At 47.8% G+C, this 18687-nt stretch overlaps 1 protein-coding gene across 15 annotated transcripts in view; it reads left to right on the top strand.

Annotated features, from left to right (window-relative positions):
* R3HDM2 (R3H domain containing 2) overlaps nt 1–18687 on the top strand; it is a 61582-nt gene that overhangs the window by 25809 nt on the left and 17086 nt on the right. For 6 of the 15 annotated variants that reach the window (XM_055696623.1, XR_003558656.2, XM_027800397.2 and 3 more), the window contains 10 exons: nt 1138–1257; nt 9077–9275; nt 10421–10462; nt 12189–12275; nt 13782–13908; nt 15012–15090; nt 15852–15911; nt 16583–16723; nt 17137–17245; nt 18433–18528. In XM_055696623.1, coding sequence (XP_055552598.1) covers nt 1160–1257; nt 9077–9275; nt 10421–10462; nt 12189–12275; nt 13782–13908; nt 15012–15090; nt 15852–15911; nt 16583–16723; nt 17137–17245; nt 18433–18528 — 1038 coding nt within the window. In that variant the 5' untranslated portion in view covers nt 1138–1159. Of the gene's footprint in view, nt 1–1137; nt 1258–9076; nt 9276–10420; nt 10463–12188; nt 12276–13781; nt 13909–15011; nt 15091–15851; nt 15912–16582; nt 16724–17136; nt 17246–18432; nt 18529–18687 lie in introns of those variants that run through there. The other 9 variants (XM_055696625.1, XM_027800400.2, XM_027800404.2 and 6 more) reach the window with 3 other exon arrangements.

Consider the following 18687-nt stretch of genomic DNA (forward strand, 5'->3'; position numbering starts at 1 on the left):
CCTTAGTGATGAGACAGACAATGCACCACTGTTGATGCTGAACAGGCACTGCAAACAGAACTCCATTCTCCTTTGCTTGTCAGGTTTCTTGAGCATAAAAGCTATTCCAATGCACGGTGCCATAACAGTCAATAACAGATGCATTATTTTAAATTGATTTCTAATGATTTGTCGTGGTTGCTCACTTGCATCTTCATGTGATACCTCCATCCACACACCATTTCCTCCTCGGGATGCATATAAAAAGGAAACATGCATCAAAAGTCAAGCAGTAAGCCTAGTCGGGGTGGGGAGGAGGCTTTCAGCGGGATCTGGGATCTTTACAGCCTCTGGCTTTGGTGCTGAACTGCATTATCTTCCCCAGGAGATCTCCAGCATGCCTGAATCCAATGATTGCCTTCTTTCTGTCATCAACTTTTCACAGCAGAAATGAGATGGGAGCTCTGATCTTGCATAGCATGTAGGTTGCTTTGGGAGCAAAACAAAAGGACCTGAATATGCAGGCAGTCAAGCTGGATTCTCTGAACACATCGGTCAACTCTACGTGGAAGTTTCCTGTCAGGCATATGGCAACTCTTCCTGCTGCTTCTACGCTCAATCAGCAGTTTTCATGTATAGGGGAGAAAAAGCAACACAGTCTTCCTTTGTCATTTTGCTGGTTTCCTTTGGTTGTGAGCCCCCGAATCCCACAGCTGACTCGTGATGGCAGCTGACTGGATGGTGCAGTGGATGTTGCCACCTTTATATTCCTGGCAAATGAACAGAATCTGTTACTTCACTGACATGTCATTCATCCCCTCCATGTTGGTTCATGTGGCAAGGATGTTTCCATGTATGACACCTGGGGGTGGCAGGACATGCTGGGTATGCTGGGATACCCTCTTAATTGTAGTAGGCATCCTTCCTTGGTTTGATACTTACTCCCATTCTGAAGGATCAGGGCTCAGTTAGGAATGGAAGTTACCTCATTTGCTACTGAAATTCAGCCACCTCTGATGTGAAAGCTACCAATTTAAGTCCCACAAAAAGAACAATATGGCCTTTGGGGCAAGAAGCAAAGACCTGTCTTGAGTGGGAATATCTGCAGTCTGGAGGGGGAAGGAAATTAATTGGTCTGCTTTGAATTTTTATATGCAGAGACAAGTGCAAATGTTCTACTATGAGCTTTTCTTTCCTTCTACAAGAGGCTGGATCTCAACACAACAGGCACCAGCTTAAAAACTACAGAATCTCCTGCAGAGCACGTGGAGTCATTGGGTAGGTAGCTGGGCATATTTGTTTCAGGCATTGGTTCAACAGCATCTTCTGTTTTCTTCCCTTGCAAGGAAGAACAAACACCTCTTCCACTCCTAAAAGGAATTCTGCCTTGCATGTGCTGCCCAGGGCACTGCATTGCTTAACTTTTAAGATCTGATGAAGTTTCTGTCTTAGGCCCAGATGTCGTTCTTCCCATCCTGTATGAGGAGGGCCTTGTTCTTGTGTTGATGATGAAATGAAAAGTAATCATGACTTGAGTTGAAGTGGTGTTTTCCCGATTGTCTGGTGCAGTGGAACTCACATGGTGGAACCCTCCTCCTGCCTGGAGTCCGTCTGTGTGGCAGGCAATTACCTCTGCTGTGTGCTCCCTTCACAACAGCTGCTCTGCCTCGTGTCTTTTCATTTAAGTGGTGCTTTTTGTTTTATCTTCTGCTGAAATACTAATTTTCAGTGAAAACTATTCCATTGTGTCTAGGCAAGATGTGTTGTTTTAATAGCAATTCTCAGACTGCAGTAATGTAGATGTTTACCCATCCCCAGGGTGCTGTGGTCCCAAAAGCTTTGACTAGGGAGGCCCTGCTGCATTGCTGTCGCTACCATGCCTGCCTAGGGGCTGCGGTGCTGGTGTTCCTTGGATGAACCAAGATCCTTAGATAGAGCAGGTAGTTCACAAAGGTGAGGGAAGATAACCTGCCCCAAGGAGGTGGCAGTCTGCTCGTGAGAACGCGTGCGGTTTGTCAAATGAGTCTTCAACATTGACTCATCCTTCCCAAGGCAGTGCTGGAAAGGCCCCAGTACGAGGTACTACAGCGGTACTACAGCGCGTGTCCTGCCCGCCGCCTTCCAAGGGGCTGGACTTGCTGTTACAGTAGAGGTCTGGATGGAAACCCTGAGCTGCATTCAGGAGGAAATGGCAAGCTGTTAATGCTGTTGGTTTTGAAGCCCATGGGCAAACCATGCTGTATCTTTTTTATTCTCTCTTCCCTCAGATGCCAGCACACCTTTATTGTTCTGGCATGTTTGACTCCTGTGTATCACATGAAGATGACTTTGGCAGTCATGGCACCACTTGTGTCACACTCTTGGAGTACGGTGATAGCGTTGACGCCTATCCTGATTTCAGTGCTTGTGTTGATTGAGGGAGGTAACAAATTAACTGATTCCCACCCCCCGCTCCCCAAAATTGTCTTGTGGTTTGACATGTTCTACATAATGAAGTCCACACACGTACCACATAACTGAGTACTGCTGCCGTGGTGGTAATTCAAATGTTTGCTGTAAACGGCACAACAGTCAGTAGGTTGTTAACAGGGCTGACTGCACCTGTACTAGTGAACAGCCTTTTTAAAAGTATGTAAAATGAAGAAGAGCTCTAGGATTACATTGCTTACTCAGGCTCCAGTTCCTACCCTGAGCCAGAGATGCAGAGGCACACCGTGGCCACTACAGCTAGGCCGTTGCAGACACTGGCCTCTTCCTAGGGGTTATGGTTGGTGGAACGGGCCCGGTAGCCCCTGAGCTTAAGCCCCTCAAACCCCAAGTGGGCAGCGGCTGAGAGGTGCAGAGACGGGTCCCTCTGAAAGGGTTCTTGTAGCAGCCCTGCCATACAGCACAGGTGTTGGTGAACACAAGGAGAGCCACTAGCGCCTTAAGCTGCGGCAGGCATTTGCCCAGCAAATGTGAAGTAGAGCTTGATATGGTGGCTTTCCTCAGTGGTGGATGAAGGCGGTTTAACTGATGTTGTCTTACCCTCCTTGGAATTCTTTGGAAGGAACATGTTGGAGGCCTCCTGATGCTGCGCAGAATTAACTTAGAGGGCTTTCTATCTCACCTGCATTTCCTGTCTCCTTGTTCATGTACGGTGATTTCCCCTCTTTCCACCTGAAGTCGAGCCCTTCTATCAGCATCATAATTTCACCTCTTTGATGTAATGTGGGGGTGGAGATTAAGATTTGAAGCAATGACTAAGCACTGGGAGCCTATGCACTGTGCAGTCAAATACAGCTGGCCTTCTGTTGGGGGGGGCGGGTTTGCTAGGTTTTGTAGGAACTGTACGGTAGTGAGAAATTCAATCCCTGTCTTCAGCTGCTAATAAAAAAAAAGCAATGGAGAGAATTCAGGAGAGGTTGCTTCGTTGTCTGAGACAGTTGCAGCTTATGAGTGTTTCTGAGTAAGGTTTCAGGACTTTGTCACTGAACTGGGTGCTTGTTCTAGCTAGAGCTGTTGCTTCTGATAGGGAGCTGGTTTCTCCAACAGGAGGAAAGGGGAGCATGCTCAAAAGGCTTTTTTACCTGTTTATTCTCAAGATGAAGCTGCAGACTTTTTATGAGATGCTGAGGATGCCCCAGTCAGCAGTGTGGCTGCAGGCAGCTTACGTTTTGCAGAGCAGATTGGGAGCCCGAACGGAGCCTGGGAGGAAGATGTTTCAGGAGCTACATGGCCTTTGTTGGTCCTACTAGCAAAGCCTTTCACTACAGCCTCTTGTTGCATCTGGTAGGTGTCCTTTAATATAGCAAAAATTTTACCAGCTGCTATGCCCTGGCAGAAAAGGAGAAGACAAAAGCCTCTCTGAAGATATCTCAGTATAGAGAGAGAACACTGTGCTGCCTGACTTAGTAGAACTGAGGAGGCTTTAATGCCTTGAATTTGCAACACCCTCTCCACCTCACCGCCTCCACTTTTTCCTGTGAAAACCTTTTTCCACAGCAGACGCTGTGCTCTGGAAGGGGAGCGAGGAGGGGGAATCTAAATCACCCCCCAAACTTGTCTGGTTGCTCCTAGTGATAGAGCCTGTTGCCATGGAACTGTGATTCCCATTGGTTGACCTGGAAGCCAATGAGCAAATTGTTCGTGAGAACATCATCATTTAACCTTGCAGGAGGTACTTAATCAGTGATATATGATGCTAATACTAAAGCCTTACACAGAGGGGTGAAGTGAAACACGCAGATGCTGGGAAAAGGCCACTGCTTTCCCCTTTCCCTCTTAAGAGGCTGTTTTGTTGGTTTTAATTACCAGTTGCACCAGCAAACCTCCTTGGGCTGGGCCAGCACTTCCCACCCAGTTCTCCTCCCAGTGCTCAGAACTGACTTTGGTTGTCCATCAGAGCAGTGTGGTGGGGACCGTCCTGCCTGCCAGTGAATCACCAGCCTTGGGATGTTTATTTCTGAGCCCTCGGAGCACTTTAACTCTGCTCGTCATGTGATTGGATGTATTTTGTTTCTAAGTATGCTCTCTTTATATTTTATAACCAGCCTGAGGATGGAGAGAGCTGCTGCTGTTATGGCTGTATCAGGGTTTCTCCTTGGCAGTGAGGCTCTGCAGCTTCTTTGTAGTGAAAACTCTGTTCCATTAACATTGATGACCTGGGCCAAGTCTGATAAGATTTTTACTCTGCCCTGTTGAGTGCCTTTTGGCATGCGTCTTGGAAAGCAAAAAAAGAATTGGTTAATAACCAAGGGAGGAGATGGTAGGGAAGTGAGTTGAGATTCTTGTCTTTGAAGAAAACTGTGAAGCCTGGTGAAGAAGGCTGTAAGCATGCAAACTTGCTCCTGTGGTCAGGGCTTGGACAGGGATGGAGAAACTGCAGCCCGCTCACACTTGTTGCCTTTCTGCCTGAAAACTGAGAGGTAGCGTTAAGCTTGCAGGGTGGGATGAGCTACCTCAGATACCTCTATCCTACGGCAACAGAAGAGCGTGCATGTAGGCAGCTACAGCCAAGCAGCCATATGTCTCCTTTGCACCCTCATTTAGCTCACAGGAGTGTGTCTGTACTCTGAGAAACAAGGGCAGGAGGAGAGTGTATTTAGCAGTAGGCTTCCTGCCTTTCCCAGGTTTGCTAGCTGTAAATGCAGAAGTTTCTTGCTTTTATTCCCTGCCTAAGCAGAGGCAGCTGCTGCCTGCATTGTCATGGCTCGGCAGCTGCAAATTGTATGTCCCAAGAAGGCGGCAGGGGTGGAATTTGATGCTCCTCTTTCAGGTGAAGAGGAGGATGTGAGTCCATCCTGGCCACCTCTTCACCTGGCCCTTGGCCAGCACACACAACGCCTTCACACTGCCACTGCCTTGACTGGCCTGTTTACTTTGCCAGCCTCCAGACCTGAACCAAAAAGTCAATGGCAGCTCACCCACATCCTGTTGCTCCGTTACTCTCTTTTTCTGACACAGATTTTGTGGCTTCTCTAATGTTGCATCTATGTAATCTTCTCATCTCCCTGGCAAGGCACAGCTCAATCCCACCCACCCCACCAAGTCCTCTGAACTTCCACTTTCTCTGCAAGCCGCTGTCTGTCACAGCAGATCATGTCTGCCACCCCCTCGCTGCATCCCACGTCTGTCCTGGGGGAGCAAGGCTGATTCATTCATACGGAAAGGAAACCTCCTCTCGAAAGCATTGCTATTGAGAAGCACTAGCAGTGCACATATCTGCTTTAAATTTTAGGTGCAGGGAAATATCCTGGAGGACTGCTGTCAGGGGTGGAGGCTTTATCAGGAGGGGCAGCCTACAAATGTCAATTCATTGGCTCAGAGTTGTCTTTTCTGCAAGAAGGAGAGGGGAAAAATTATCGTATTCCCCTTGTTGTGATGCCGAAAAATTATCATTGTGGTGCCGAAGTTACATTGCAGTATGATGAGAAAAGATCCTGTTAACCCTTCTTAAATCTGACTGAGGTGCTTGGCTTGTTGGGGTAAAAACTTGTTACAGGGTGGCCGCTGCAAAGAGAATGAGCTGTACAAAACCTGCTCCTTTGTTTTAGTGCAGAAATTCCCCCTTTAGATGTGTCATGCGTGCGTTTCAGGTGCCACCTCCTGCCTCCCTTGCCCAAATCTGCTACAGATCCTCCTGACATGTTCACAAGCTGGCTGCAAGGCTGGAGCAGTTTCCTGCAGCGTGGAATATTTTGGGGAGGAGGGAGGCAGAGTTTACCAACTTCACCCCATGCATAGTACAGACTCCCACTAAGTAGGCTTGTGTGCAAGTCAAGCAAGTGCTCCTTCTTCCTTTTCTGACCTAGTTCCTGGCAGAGGCATTGCAGCAGAGCACACCTCCCTCCCATGGGGCTCACCGCCCCATGCCACACGCTGGCTCCAAACCTGGGAGCTCGGTCGTGGTTCCTGTTGGCGGCTGCTGGATGCCCAGCCTGCCGGGATGGCAGTCCTTTGCAGCTGGAGGACAGATGCCTCAGTGATTCCCAAGGGAAGCTGGTTCCTGGAGGGATGCTCCAGGAGGCTCCTGCCCCTGGCATCACGGTGGTGCTCACACTGTCCTGTGGGATTGTGCCAGGAAGGGGGGGGAGCAGCAAGTGATGCGTGCAGTGATCAGCATTCACAACAGCAGACTGAGGTGCTCTCACCCTCTCCTCCACCTGGCATTTGAGGCCGCATACATGCTTGGAGATTGTTAGAAGCTTGAAGGGAGAGGTTTTTGCAGAATCGTCTTGCAAGGCTAAAGTCGGCGCCAGGCTGCTCTCTGGTGCCTCTTTGTAACCAGCCATCGGCGGCAGCTGTTTTCTGCCAGGAGCCACCAGTTTGGCTGGGGACAGCCTGCCTGGTACAGCGTGACGGTGCTGGGCTGAAGGAGCCTGGCTCAGCACCACAGCGGGCACGGGGCTCTTGCCCAGTGGTGTGTGTTCAGTATTGCCCCTCGGGTGAGAAGAGCCTGCTGGCCCCTTGTGTGCTCACCTTAACGCTTCAGGTGTGCTACATAGGAAGTTACTTACGGAATTAACAGTGGGTTTCTTGTAACCTTCCTAATCCAGAGTGAACATGCATGAACAGTGGCTGGGATCTTCCAGTGGTTCCTTTTAGTGAGAAATCACTTGTTTTCATACAGTGCTGGGCCTGTATCTGCTTACTTATCTCAACCCTTTGCATCCACAGTCACTCTGCTATGGGTACATGTGTCTGTCTTGAAACTTACTGGTTCCTGTGCCTAAACCGGACAGTGCGGCCCTGTCAGCTTCATTTGTGCCACCTTTTTTTGCTTTTCCTGCACCCTTTTTCTGTGAATTACTGGGGTCAACAGGAATATTTCCCACACAACCTCAAGGTGCCGCTTACTCATCGAGGCCTTGGATTAAGTAACTCTTTCCTTTCCTGGTTCTCCCATCTGTGACTCTGAACTGACAGCATTGTGTCTTACTGCTCAGGGAAAGCTCATCGCAAGTCTAGAACAGGTGATGGTAGGTGTGCAGGAAAGGTAAGGTGATGATAGCTTCCTCCTTCGGTCAGTAAGCATCCCGTCCTCTCTCTTTGATCCAGTGCAGTGCTGACATCTCCAGGCACACTTGCTGCATGGTACCATGGTTTCTCTGGCTGCAGCCCTGCCACAGGGGTTTGCCTGTAACGCACAGCATTTCCCATTCACAACAGGGCATCTGCCCTGGGTGCCTTTAAAAGTTTGTTATAAATCCCTGTAAGGATCCATGCACTAGAAGCAGTTGATTGCGTTCTCTCGCTTTCTGTATCTGGAACTGATTCCAGTAATTGCGGTAAGAGTCAAATACATGCTTTATGTTCAGCAGCCCCACAAATTAAAGGGGAATGAAGTTGAATTAGTTAATGAATATTAGTAGTTCCCATACAGAGCCAAGAGTCGATAAATCTCTGTGAGATCTGACTTTTTTTGGCCATGTTTTGCCAAAGTAATTAATAAAACAAGCTAAACATCCTCTGTGTTTTCCAGTGCCCAGACCTTTTGTTTGAGCCTCTCTGAAATTTAGGCTTCCCCTTTTCTTTTTGGAAACTTGTCTCGATGGGCCTGCCTTTTATTCAGCCTTTATCCAGCCTCCTCATCTGTCACCAGGATGAACACTGGGTTCTGCGCAGGCAGCGTCTCTGCAAGCGTGCTGCTCAGTACCAGAATCCCTCTGTGGTCCTACATGAGCTGGTTTAGCCCTCACTTAAGCTCAAATAAGCCTGCTCCGAGTTAGCTGAGAGGGCCGACGTTTCTATTCTAGGCAATCAGTTTGGAATTAACACTTAACTTGATGAACGGGTGTGTGACGTGTTCATTGCTTGCATTTAAGACTGTCAGCAGACTGAGGCGCATGTTGCTGCCCTGTCTAGATTCCGCTCTAATTCGGAGGTGGTTTCAGGGTCTTTGTGGGCTGCCTGTGTTCTCGCTAGTCAAAAGGAAGCAATTAAGCGCAACTTTGTCGGGAAGCATTTTTTTTGTTTTGATCTGTAATTTGAGTGTTATTGTTTGACTGCCACTTTTCCTGAAGTATCTAACCATGGGCAGCTAGAAAGAAGGTATCGGGGGTTACCTTATTTCACAGGAAGAACCAGAGCAATGTCTGGGATCCGAGGCTGTTTTCTCACTGGAATTTTGACTCCTTGCAAGGAGGACTGAGCTGGGATTTGGGGGGAAAAATCAGGGGGGTTGGGTGGGGTTTTTTTTGTTTTGGTTTGGGGTTTTTTGTCCTGGGGCAGAGCATGCATCCTTTGGTAGCTTATTTCACCTGCTGGATGTTTGCTAGTGTTAGGACTACCCTCATGAAGAAGTTAGAGGGCAGAGTGCCTGCACTGGAGATCTCTGTGTAACTTGGGAGGCTTTGTTCAGCCCTGCTAGTGTCTCCAGAGTCCTGGTGAGAATCACCGATCTTCTGCAAGGTCCCCTTGAGCCAGGTGCTGCAGGGGGCTGCATCCAAGGGGATGAGTGGGTCAGCTGTTAGTGGAATGCTTAGTTTGAGGTCTTTGTGCACAAGATGAGTTACAAGAAAGTTACAATCTATATGTGCAAGAGTTTATGTTCCAGATCAAAACTTTTCTCCACCCCCTGACTTCCTTCTACCCGTTCTGTCACCTCGTCTGGCAGGTGCCCGTTGCTACGTTGCAGGGCTCTGAAGATGTCAAACAGCAACACAGCACAGGAATCTCTGGAAATAATGAAGGAGTCTGAAAAAAAGGTGGTTGAGGAATCCGTGAACAAAACCAAATATGTATCCAGGTCACCAAGCAAGGAGGAGGTGGAGAAGGACGGTGGGGAGGATGTCAGCGTGCGCCAGGAATCTCAGGTAGGTGTGCAGAGAAGTGGGTAGTCCCTCCTGCCAGCTTGCAGAGCTGGACCCTCTCGTACTTGCAAACACAAGCTAGTTGCTAACCCTTCTGAAAGGGGCCTAAGCCTGTGCTCCCACCTCCCAAGGGGATAACCATGCCGTACAGACTGTGTTGTTCACAGGGTGCTCTCTTTAGCTAATTCCGTTCTGCTCAGAGTGGTGTAATTTAGATATTCTTTGAGTCTGAGAGAAAATGAGACTGATGTGCTCCTGGGGGCACCTGTGCTCAGTCCCTAGGTTCTGGTCCCATGGCTGTTACCTTGCTCTTACTCCTTTCTTTGACCCAAGGATCAGTTAGTGACATAATTGTTAAGTGAAGGCATCCTAGGGAGAGCTTAATTTCAAGAATGGAGCCTGGCTGTTGCTCTGCTGCTGTTAAAAATGCCCAAATAGGAAGTGAATGTTTTGGGATTTCGTTTCAGCAAGGAAAAAAAAAATCTGGGCAAGCATCATTTGGACAGTGCTGGGACTCATTCCTGCTGCTCTGCTCTCCTGTCGCATGTGCTTTTGGCTTAGTGTTGAGCTTGAAGTGCCCACCCTCAACAACAACCTGCTGAGTGCTTCTGCATTTAAAGCTGGTGGCTGTTGCCAGATTTGTTCAACCACGGCATGAGCAGACACTAGTGTTGCTCAGAGCCTGACTTTAGTCGCTTTGTAATGTGGGATGGGGAAAGGTTTCCTAGAAGGTAGGGTTAAGAGATGACTCTGTGTCTTAAATCAGAGCAGCACTGCATCTGTTATGATCCACTGTGTTAGAACCTTCCTCGTGTCCCAGGAATGCTAGACTTCTAGTTTTCCCATTTAGAAGCATGTCATGCACCTCCACCTGCAAGCCCTGTGATCCCACGGTCGTACTGCTTCTGCCAGAAACAGGAACTGGGTCTAATCCGCATGAAGTTTCTTAAGCAGTTTTTGCCCACCTGGGGCCTGACGGGACAGCTCGCCAGGACTTCCTATTCGCACGTGCTTCCATTGCTGTCGGGTAGAGATTTTCTTCGGAGTTACTTTACAGGCTCGGTGCTGTGCTGCCTTGCATGGCAAATACCATTTACAGTGTGCACATTCAGATTAAGCTTCCTGCCTGCTCTTTGCTTTCTCCACAGAGACGAACTTCAAGTCATGGACATGCCAGAAAAAGAGCCAAGGTATGACCTCTTCTGACATCCTGTTCTTCTGGCCATTCCAAGCTGAGTTGTTATCCCAGCCTTAGGACGGTTGAGAAGTCTTTCCTGTCTCCAGAAGCAACATGCAGGGCGTGATGGTTCAAGGACAGTAACTTTCCATGCACTGGAGTACGAGTGCTCCTTTTTAACGCACGCTTACCCATGAGGGAACTGTTTGCTGCTGCTAACTGCCATACCTGTCCTCCCCCCAGCACACAAAACACCAGAAATGAAATTTGGAGGTGTTGCTGGAGGGGACAGCACAGTGCACTGGCCTGTTACACCCTCCAGTTAAAAACCAGAGTCAGGTATAACTGTCTGGTTTCATGTAAAGCCCATTTTTTCAGGGGATGCCACGTTATCTGCCATAACAATGGCACATATGCTTGTTAACGAATCCAAAACTTTTGCTAGTAACAAGCACCAGGACACCACTGTTCTAGAATGTTGTTTGTAGGCAAAATCTTGGGGTAAAAACGCAGCCATTGTGTGATGGGGTTTTTATTATTATTTCTATTTTTACCTTTCTTAGTCTTAGCTCCAGGTTTTCTTTGCAAATTTTGATAATAACTACCAAAAGTTGCCACACCTGGAAAATTCATGGCTGTTATAGAAATATAGCGTAATTCAGGAGTCCGTCTAGTCCCACAAGGATCCATTTGGTTTGAATGAAACTTTGACTCAAAACAGGGCCAGCTGTGACGTCTGACTAGGTTGCTCAGGGTTTGATTTTAAAACTGTGATTGGGAGGATGAAGGTCCATCGTTCTGTGTCCCCCTTGGTTTTTTTTTTTCCTCTTTCACAAAAGTTCAAACCCAGATGAAGAAGGCAGGTTCAGCCCTGAGGTATGGAAGCTGGGGGAGACCAGTTAAATTTGTAACAGGGGTTCCGCCTGGGTTTGGGTTTGATTGAAGGTAATGTATGAAAGAGATGTGCTGCTTATGAGCTACAGAGAATTCAGAAAAAATATTCTAATGGTTCTATTTGGTCTTAAAGGCCAGGACTCTGTGTAGTACCCGAACAGGCTGTGATTCCAGTTCCTGCCCTGTCCATACCTAGGGCATAATGTGTTTGTGCACCTCAGGTCTTTCGCCATATTGTTGATGCTGCCTGGGATCTCATATGACTAGTTGATTTTTTTATTTTTTTTTCCTGTTTGTCACCCAAGTGAGTCAACTTGCCAAGAGTCCTAAAAGTGTAGGTTTTATTTTAAGCATTTTCCCTAAGCACTACTACATCACCCAAAATAACCAAAGGTATCAGGTCAGAGAGACAAGGTGTAAATGGGATGACACCCTTTTAGTTAAGAACAGTAACAATCTTCACATCCTAACAAAACAATAAAATGATTGGTTTCAGCTATATCCTTTGTTAATGGTTTTAATTGTGGCCAGGAGGGAAGAGGGTGGAATTGCTCTGGCTGAAGAGGTCAAAAAGTGCATGAATTAAGGCAATGAACTTTCTCACCTAAAATGTGGTTAGTTCAAATCTTAATCAAAGGCTGAAGGAATAAAATAACTGATTTGCTCTAGGACTCTAGGCCTTTGTATATTACTGTTTTCTGCAAGAAGCTGGCTTGGTAGTCCTCCTTTTCAGCAGTGTAATTAACAGTGACTGCATGAGTGGCTTGGTAATGCAGCAGCGTCTACTTAAGTGTGTGCAGTTTGACTGGGGTGTCTTAACTGTACTCTTTCTTTTCCTTCTCCAGTCTAATTCAAAGCTTAAACTGGTTAGGAGTTTGGCTGTATGTGAAGAATCGTCTAGTCCCTTTGTAGACGGGCTGCTGGAGACCCAGGTAAGCCTAGAATGAGACAAGCTATGGCACATGGAAGCCCAGAAAATCCACGTCTTGCTAAAAGTAATGTTCTGTCCTGGAATTGTGCCCAAGAATTCCCGCAAGAGGCTGCTTTTGAAGGAAATGGTCATGCCTGTGAGCGCTGCTCTTATGTGTGCGGTCACAACCCTTCTCTTACGAGGAATCATCTGCATCAACTCGCTGGGCACCCACGACTACTCAAGCTGGGCAGGCTTATGCCCCTAGAAATGGAACGGCACTTTGCCTTCACAAAGCCCCTGGGGTTTTGGCCACGTTTGGGGCAAGTTTTTATGCAAACAGCCAGCTCACAGAGAAGCGATACATAGGCTCTGCAGGGATAATCCCCCATCTGTGGGCTGTGACAGAGAAGCTGAAGTTTGAAGGTGGGAAGCAGTCAGGGAGGCACAGAGAACCTGTCTGCCCCGGCAAGAGCAGATGGGTTGAGCTTTCTCTGCCCACACAAGCTTTAGAAACACAGAATGGTGCTGTGTATGCTAGCTACAGCCCATCTTTGTTGAGCTGGTGTAGTACTGTACCATGCAGAGTCACCAGCTTGGGTCTGGGGTGCTAGCTGAGAGACCTCAACACTGCTTCCCATTGACGAGGACAAACCTGGCCTGTGCCAGGGCTGAGTGCTGCCCAGACCTCCATGCCCTTGTGAGTAGGGTACCTGGCCTCTAAGCCTTCCTTCTGCTGAGGCTCCCGGCTCCAGAGGCTGCTCTCCTGTCTTTTGTTTGGGTGTCACTTAGTACAGTAGGGTCACTAGGAGGACTTTTAAACCATAAGCTTGTATTATGGTGCCATGGAACTGTACTAGCATAAAGGCAGAAGGGTGGGGAAAGGCCTGTGGTCTCATAGTCGGTTTTAGCTTGAATTTTAGCAGCGCATCATCTGACGTTTGACAATCCTACAGGTGTTTTAATGTTTCTTCCCATGGAGCAGAGTGAATCCTCAGGCCATGCTGGGCAGTTGCAACTCAAGAGAGGAGATGAAAAGACACATCAGAAAGCCCTGTGTGGCACACGGACCACTCATCACACCACACAGGCTTTTTGCTGTGTATTGTTTTCTCCTCATGTCCTTTCTCTTCCCAGGTTAGACAGTAGAGTCTTACTGAAACGGTGCAGGACCTACCTCACCTTAGGCACTCCTGAGTCCAGAATGTAACAGCATTTTATCAGCTTCAAATAGGGAAGCATGTGAGTTAGATTCCGAGGTGATCCAGGCGAGGCAGGTTTCCAGCAGTGACAAATGTTGAGAGTCTCCTCAGAGCCTGCTGAAGGCTTCTGGCTGGGAGGAGGGTGGGGAGAGAAACTGCTTTGTCTGCTCTCGGAACGGGGTCTCGTATGAAATGTCTCTGAGACCTGTGACCTGAATCCCCTGCCTTTCCACGGTGCCTCTCTTGGCTGCCAACATCTCCAGCCACGGCAGCAATTCCAGAGAGTGTCCAAGTGACTCAGACCAGCCTCGTTTGTTTTGTTCCAGGACATCATTCAGTTGCACATTAGCTGCCCCTCTGACAAGGAAGAGGAAAAGTCCACGAAAGATGGGGCTGAGAAAGAAGAAAAAGACAAGAATAAAGAAAAGGCACCAAGGAAAATGCTGTCTCGAGGTCAGGTGCTCATTTGAACAGGGCAGGTCCTGTCTTGCTGCCTTTGAGGGTTCTGCTGGCCAGTGGTACAGTTGGAAGCAGAGGGGTTATCTCTGCTGGTGACTGCTCAGGAATGTGTCGGTTTTATATCATCTTTTCTGGAGCAGAGCATGGGGGGGATGGGGGGTGGGGATGGCCTCTAGATTGGCATGTACCCCAGTAGACTTGCAGGCTTCCTGCATGGTTTATAGTGATCTGGTGGCTTTTAAAATGTCCAAGTGCAAACCCAAGAAGACCCACTGTATAGACTTTAACTTTCAGTTTAGATTTGATTTTAAAAAACCTGCCATAGGTGGCAAGATGTGAGGTTGCAAGGAGATGAGTTGAGTTGCTGTTGTATGATCCTACGTTTATGATTTTGGGGCATAGAAGCAGCTAAAAGGTACACATTTAATCTGCTGAGCAAATTGCATCTGAATCCTTGTACAGACAGGAACTCTGCAGCAGTGCAGATTCAGTTACTGGTTTTTCTGTGATGACTTTTAAATTAAAAAGGATGTGGGGAGAGGGGAGGAACGGGGCCAGTGGGGCTCTCCAGTTAAATAGCTTGCAGGATCAAAGGTGCAGAAGTTGCTTGTACAAAAGTACGGTATACTACACTAGCAGGGGCCTCCTGTACCAGCGTGGAATATCCAGAGTGTGCTCCGAGTGGTTGGTTCTAGGGGCAAGGTTTCCTTCCATGAACTGATCAGGTCTCCCTCTCTGGCATCCTCCTGACGGGCCCTTGTGCTCCTAGTGCCATGTGTGTAGCGTACTGACCCTCCTGCTGCCCACAGGGAAAAGGGTATACGGGGGATACAGTCCCTATTTTACAGATTGAGAAACTTGACCTAGAGGTTGCATTCAGAGCCCAGGTCGTACGGGTGGCAGGCTGTGCAGTTCTGTGACAAGGTGGGCTTTTCTTCCTCTCTTCCTGTCGTGAAGAGTCGATGCTGAGAATGAAACTGGGTTTCCTCTGGCAGCAGTGTGGGGATGTCATCCTCATGCATGTAGCAAGACACACCCCTTCAGTCTGCTCTGTTGCAGTGTTTTGTTAATTTGCTCTGCTGCTGTTGTTGTTTCAGATTCCAGCCAGGAATATACAGACTCCACTGGAATAGATTTGCATGAATTTTTAGTAAATACACTGAAAAAAAACCCACGGTAGGTCCCTAGGCAGTAAAACTACTTGCTGATGGAGTTAAGGGAGGGAGTACCTGGCGACTGATGCTGCTTTGATTGACTCTTAAACTTGTGGTGTTTGTGTGCATGTGTGTACGTATGTGTTCATGTGCCTTGGGAGGAGGGGGGACTACAGCAACGAGAGAAAGTACCTGAAAGTGTGTTTTACTTTTTGAAATTGAGTGTGCTACTAGGGCTGGGGCAGTGTCGAAACAAAAAGCACAACTGTAATTTTATATACTGCAGTCAATCAAAACATGTAATTGTGTGTTACAGAGAGAGAAAAAGAGGGAAAATAATTTGTTTGAATGCAAGCAGGAAGGAATCTTGATTGCTTTAAAACCCTTTCTATAAATGATTGTCAAATACCAGCCTCTAAAGGAACTGCTGCTGTGTCAGTAACAAATGTAATCAAGCCAAACCCTGGGATAGGAATAGCAAAGCTGGAGTCTCTACCAGTGAAGCTTCCAGCAGAGCAGAGATTCAATATTACCAAAAACCAAGCACTGTTAGCAAAACAACAACTTTAAACTGAAAAAAACCTGGCAATTAATTTACTATATATGAAAAAATGTGGAGTTTTTCAGTTCATTCCTGTGGAGGATGTTTGAAGCCTGGTTAATAATGTTGCTTGCTCCAGGTTTTTGTGACTTTTCTCTGTTGCAGGGAGGGTGGTACCGAGCAGAGAAAGCTGTGTTTCACTGTCTCTGAAAGCGGCCTTTTCTTTTTTCCTTCCTTGACAGGGACAGAATGATGCTACTAAAGTTAGAACAGGAGATTCTGGAATTTATTACTGATAACAAGTAAGTGATCATCAAGTTTGTGTCAAGCAAAAGAGGTTTGTAACGTACATCTAGGAGCTTGGGTACCCAAGGGAGAAGGGAGTCTTTTTGGACACACTGGTTAGGAAGCCCATTCTCAACTTCATCCTCCACCCGCTTTTGTCCCTACAGAAGGTTCCTGACTGTCATATTGGTCGAGTATCAATTGCTTTAACACCATAATCCTCCTGTGAAGGCGATCAGTGCCATTGTGCTGCTCTTCCTAGCATAAACTGGGGTGGAGAAACCAGGAGCAGGATTCACATCCCAGAATGTGAGATAGACTAGGCAGAGCTTACAAACTGCTTTACCTAATAGGATCAGGGAAGTCGCAGTGCAAGTACTAATTCTGGCTCCTGGGCTCCTGTTCCTGCTTTAAAACAAACACGGATTTCTGCACAAGCTGGTCTTGTTTCAGGAAGGGCCTGTTCAGCTTGAGCCCTTGAATCAGCCCAGCTCTGTCTAGCAGAGCAGTGTAAGCCCATGATCACACTCAGTGTGAGAAGCAGCACTTGAGTCAGGACTGACTGCTCGGGATTGGTGGCATGGTCTGATCTAGTTAAGGCATCTCTGACCCTGTTCTCTCTTTTGGTGTCAGATTATCATTGTCTGTTTCAAGGTCTTCCCAATTCTAATGCTTTCTCCCTCCTCAGCAATCAGTTTAAGAAGTTCCCTCAGATGACCTCATACCATAGGATGCTGCTGCACCGGGTAGCTGCCTACTTTGGCATGGACCATAACGTTGACCAAACCGGGAAGGCGGTCATTATCAACAAGACCAGTAACACACGAATGTAAGGGGGAGGGAGGGAGGGAGGGAGAACAACTGGGCTGGCATCCCCTTCCCATTCCTGCATGGTGCTACGTGACTCCCAGACACCCACAGACACAGAGCGCTGGCATGGTCCAGAGCAGGGTGGATTCCACACCACGGTTTTTTGCCTGCATGAGAAGGGCAGGTCCCCTCTCTAGAAGAGAAGAATCCTTTACTTCCAGTCCTAAGCATATGTATTTGCAACCCTTCCTAGCTCTCTTTAGTTCTCAGAGAAGGGGCAGGAGCTCTTGTTGCCATCAGACAGAGGAGAGATTGAACAGAACAAACATCTTTGCACACCCTCTCACTCCCTGCAAAGCAACAGCAGAGATTTTAGAAAGACAGTTCTAGGCCTATTTTTGCCCTTCTAACAAGGTCTGGTTCTTCCTGCAGCCCTGAGCAGAGGTTCTCTGAGCACATCAAAGATGAGAAGAATGCAGAGTTCCCGCAGAGATTTATTCTAAAACGAGATGATACCAGCATGGACCGAGATGATAATCAGGTAAGGGCTGGCAGTGGGCTATATGCATACTTTGTGAAAGTCAAGTGTGACTTTTCTAAGATGAGAACAACTCTAAATTTCTCTTGGGTTTCCTGCAGTAACCTTTAATAGAAGCTTCCACCCCACCCAAGCAGCAGCATCTAGATATATCATGAAAACTTCACAGAATACTGTGGAAATACATGAAGAATTTGTGTGGATTCTATGGGGGGTACTTTTCTGTACCCTGAATATCGACTGGTGGCTGGGCCAGGCTTTAAGGTGAAGCCTTTTGCTAAGGTTTCCTTGGAAATGCCCCAGAGCTGAGTGTTGCCAAGCATCTCTCCCACCCCTCCCCGGGGCTTGCAGCGAGTCAAGCTGTGAAGTCATCAGGACCTCGCAGTGCTGCTGGAAGGAAACCATCGGCAAAATGAAACGCTTTGAGCTCAGCAGCATTGCCAGTCATCGGAGCTAAAATCCCTCCTGAATCTCTGGCTGCCTTTGGGCTGTCACAGGTGGCACCACACCCGTAACACAGAGCTAGCTTGTTCATCTGGGGCTGTTTTCCCAGCCTGTGTCAGACAGAATCTTGAACATCAAAAACGGGGCAAGAGACAGGAGACCTCTTCACCAGGGATCTCATGCTCTTTGCTCTTGTAGCTCCCATCTTTACATCACCCCAGCATACCACTGTCCCTTGCTTTGGGTCATGTTTCTGAACTTAAGTCGTCAGGATGGGGAGCTGGTCGTTGCAATCAGTATCAGTTTCTGGTTTCCCCGTGGTGGCACTCTGCAGGTGATGCAGCTACCCATGAAGCACAGAATCCATGACTGAGCAGGAGTTTGCTGTGTTGGCATGTGCTCCAAAGAGTGGCCTTTAGCTTTTGACCCCTGGGAACAGATTGTCTTTCAGAAGCACATGGTGATATTCCTGATCTGTCCTTTCCGAATCAGACAGAGTTCAGGCAGAGTGGTTGTGCTTGATTCAGGAGGTGGAGTGCACTAAGACCTCCAGGATGTTCATCCCTAGACATAGGTGTCCCGAAGGTAGGTTCAAAGGCAGAGGCTGTGTCATTGCATCCAGGCATCATGCACACACTCCGTAATCCACATCCACTTACACTGCTACGTAAAAATATCAGCAGCTGACTGCGCCCCCTGCTCCCATTGGCAACTGCTGACCCGCTGAGATGTGTTTGTCCCTTCAGATGAGACTCCCCTTGCAGGATGGGAGAAGGAGCAAATCTATAGAAGAGCGAGAGGAAGAGTATCAGCGGGTCAGGGAGCGGATATTTGCACGAGAGGTAAGCTTGGATGACTCACTTGCCAGGTACCCTCCTGGAACTTTGTGGCAGAAGGTGTCCTTGAGTATACTCAGAGGTCAGATCTCGTCATTGCCTTTTCTGCAAATTTCCCAGTATTCTTGGTATCTACCACTGAATTCCAGCTCCTAACAAAGATGT

The sequence above is a fragment of the Falco cherrug genome, chromosome 19 (genome assembly GCF_023634085.1).
Source record: "Falco cherrug isolate bFalChe1 chromosome 19, bFalChe1.pri, whole genome shotgun sequence".
Classification (NCBI taxonomy): domain Eukaryota; kingdom Metazoa; phylum Chordata; class Aves; order Falconiformes; family Falconidae; genus Falco; species Falco cherrug.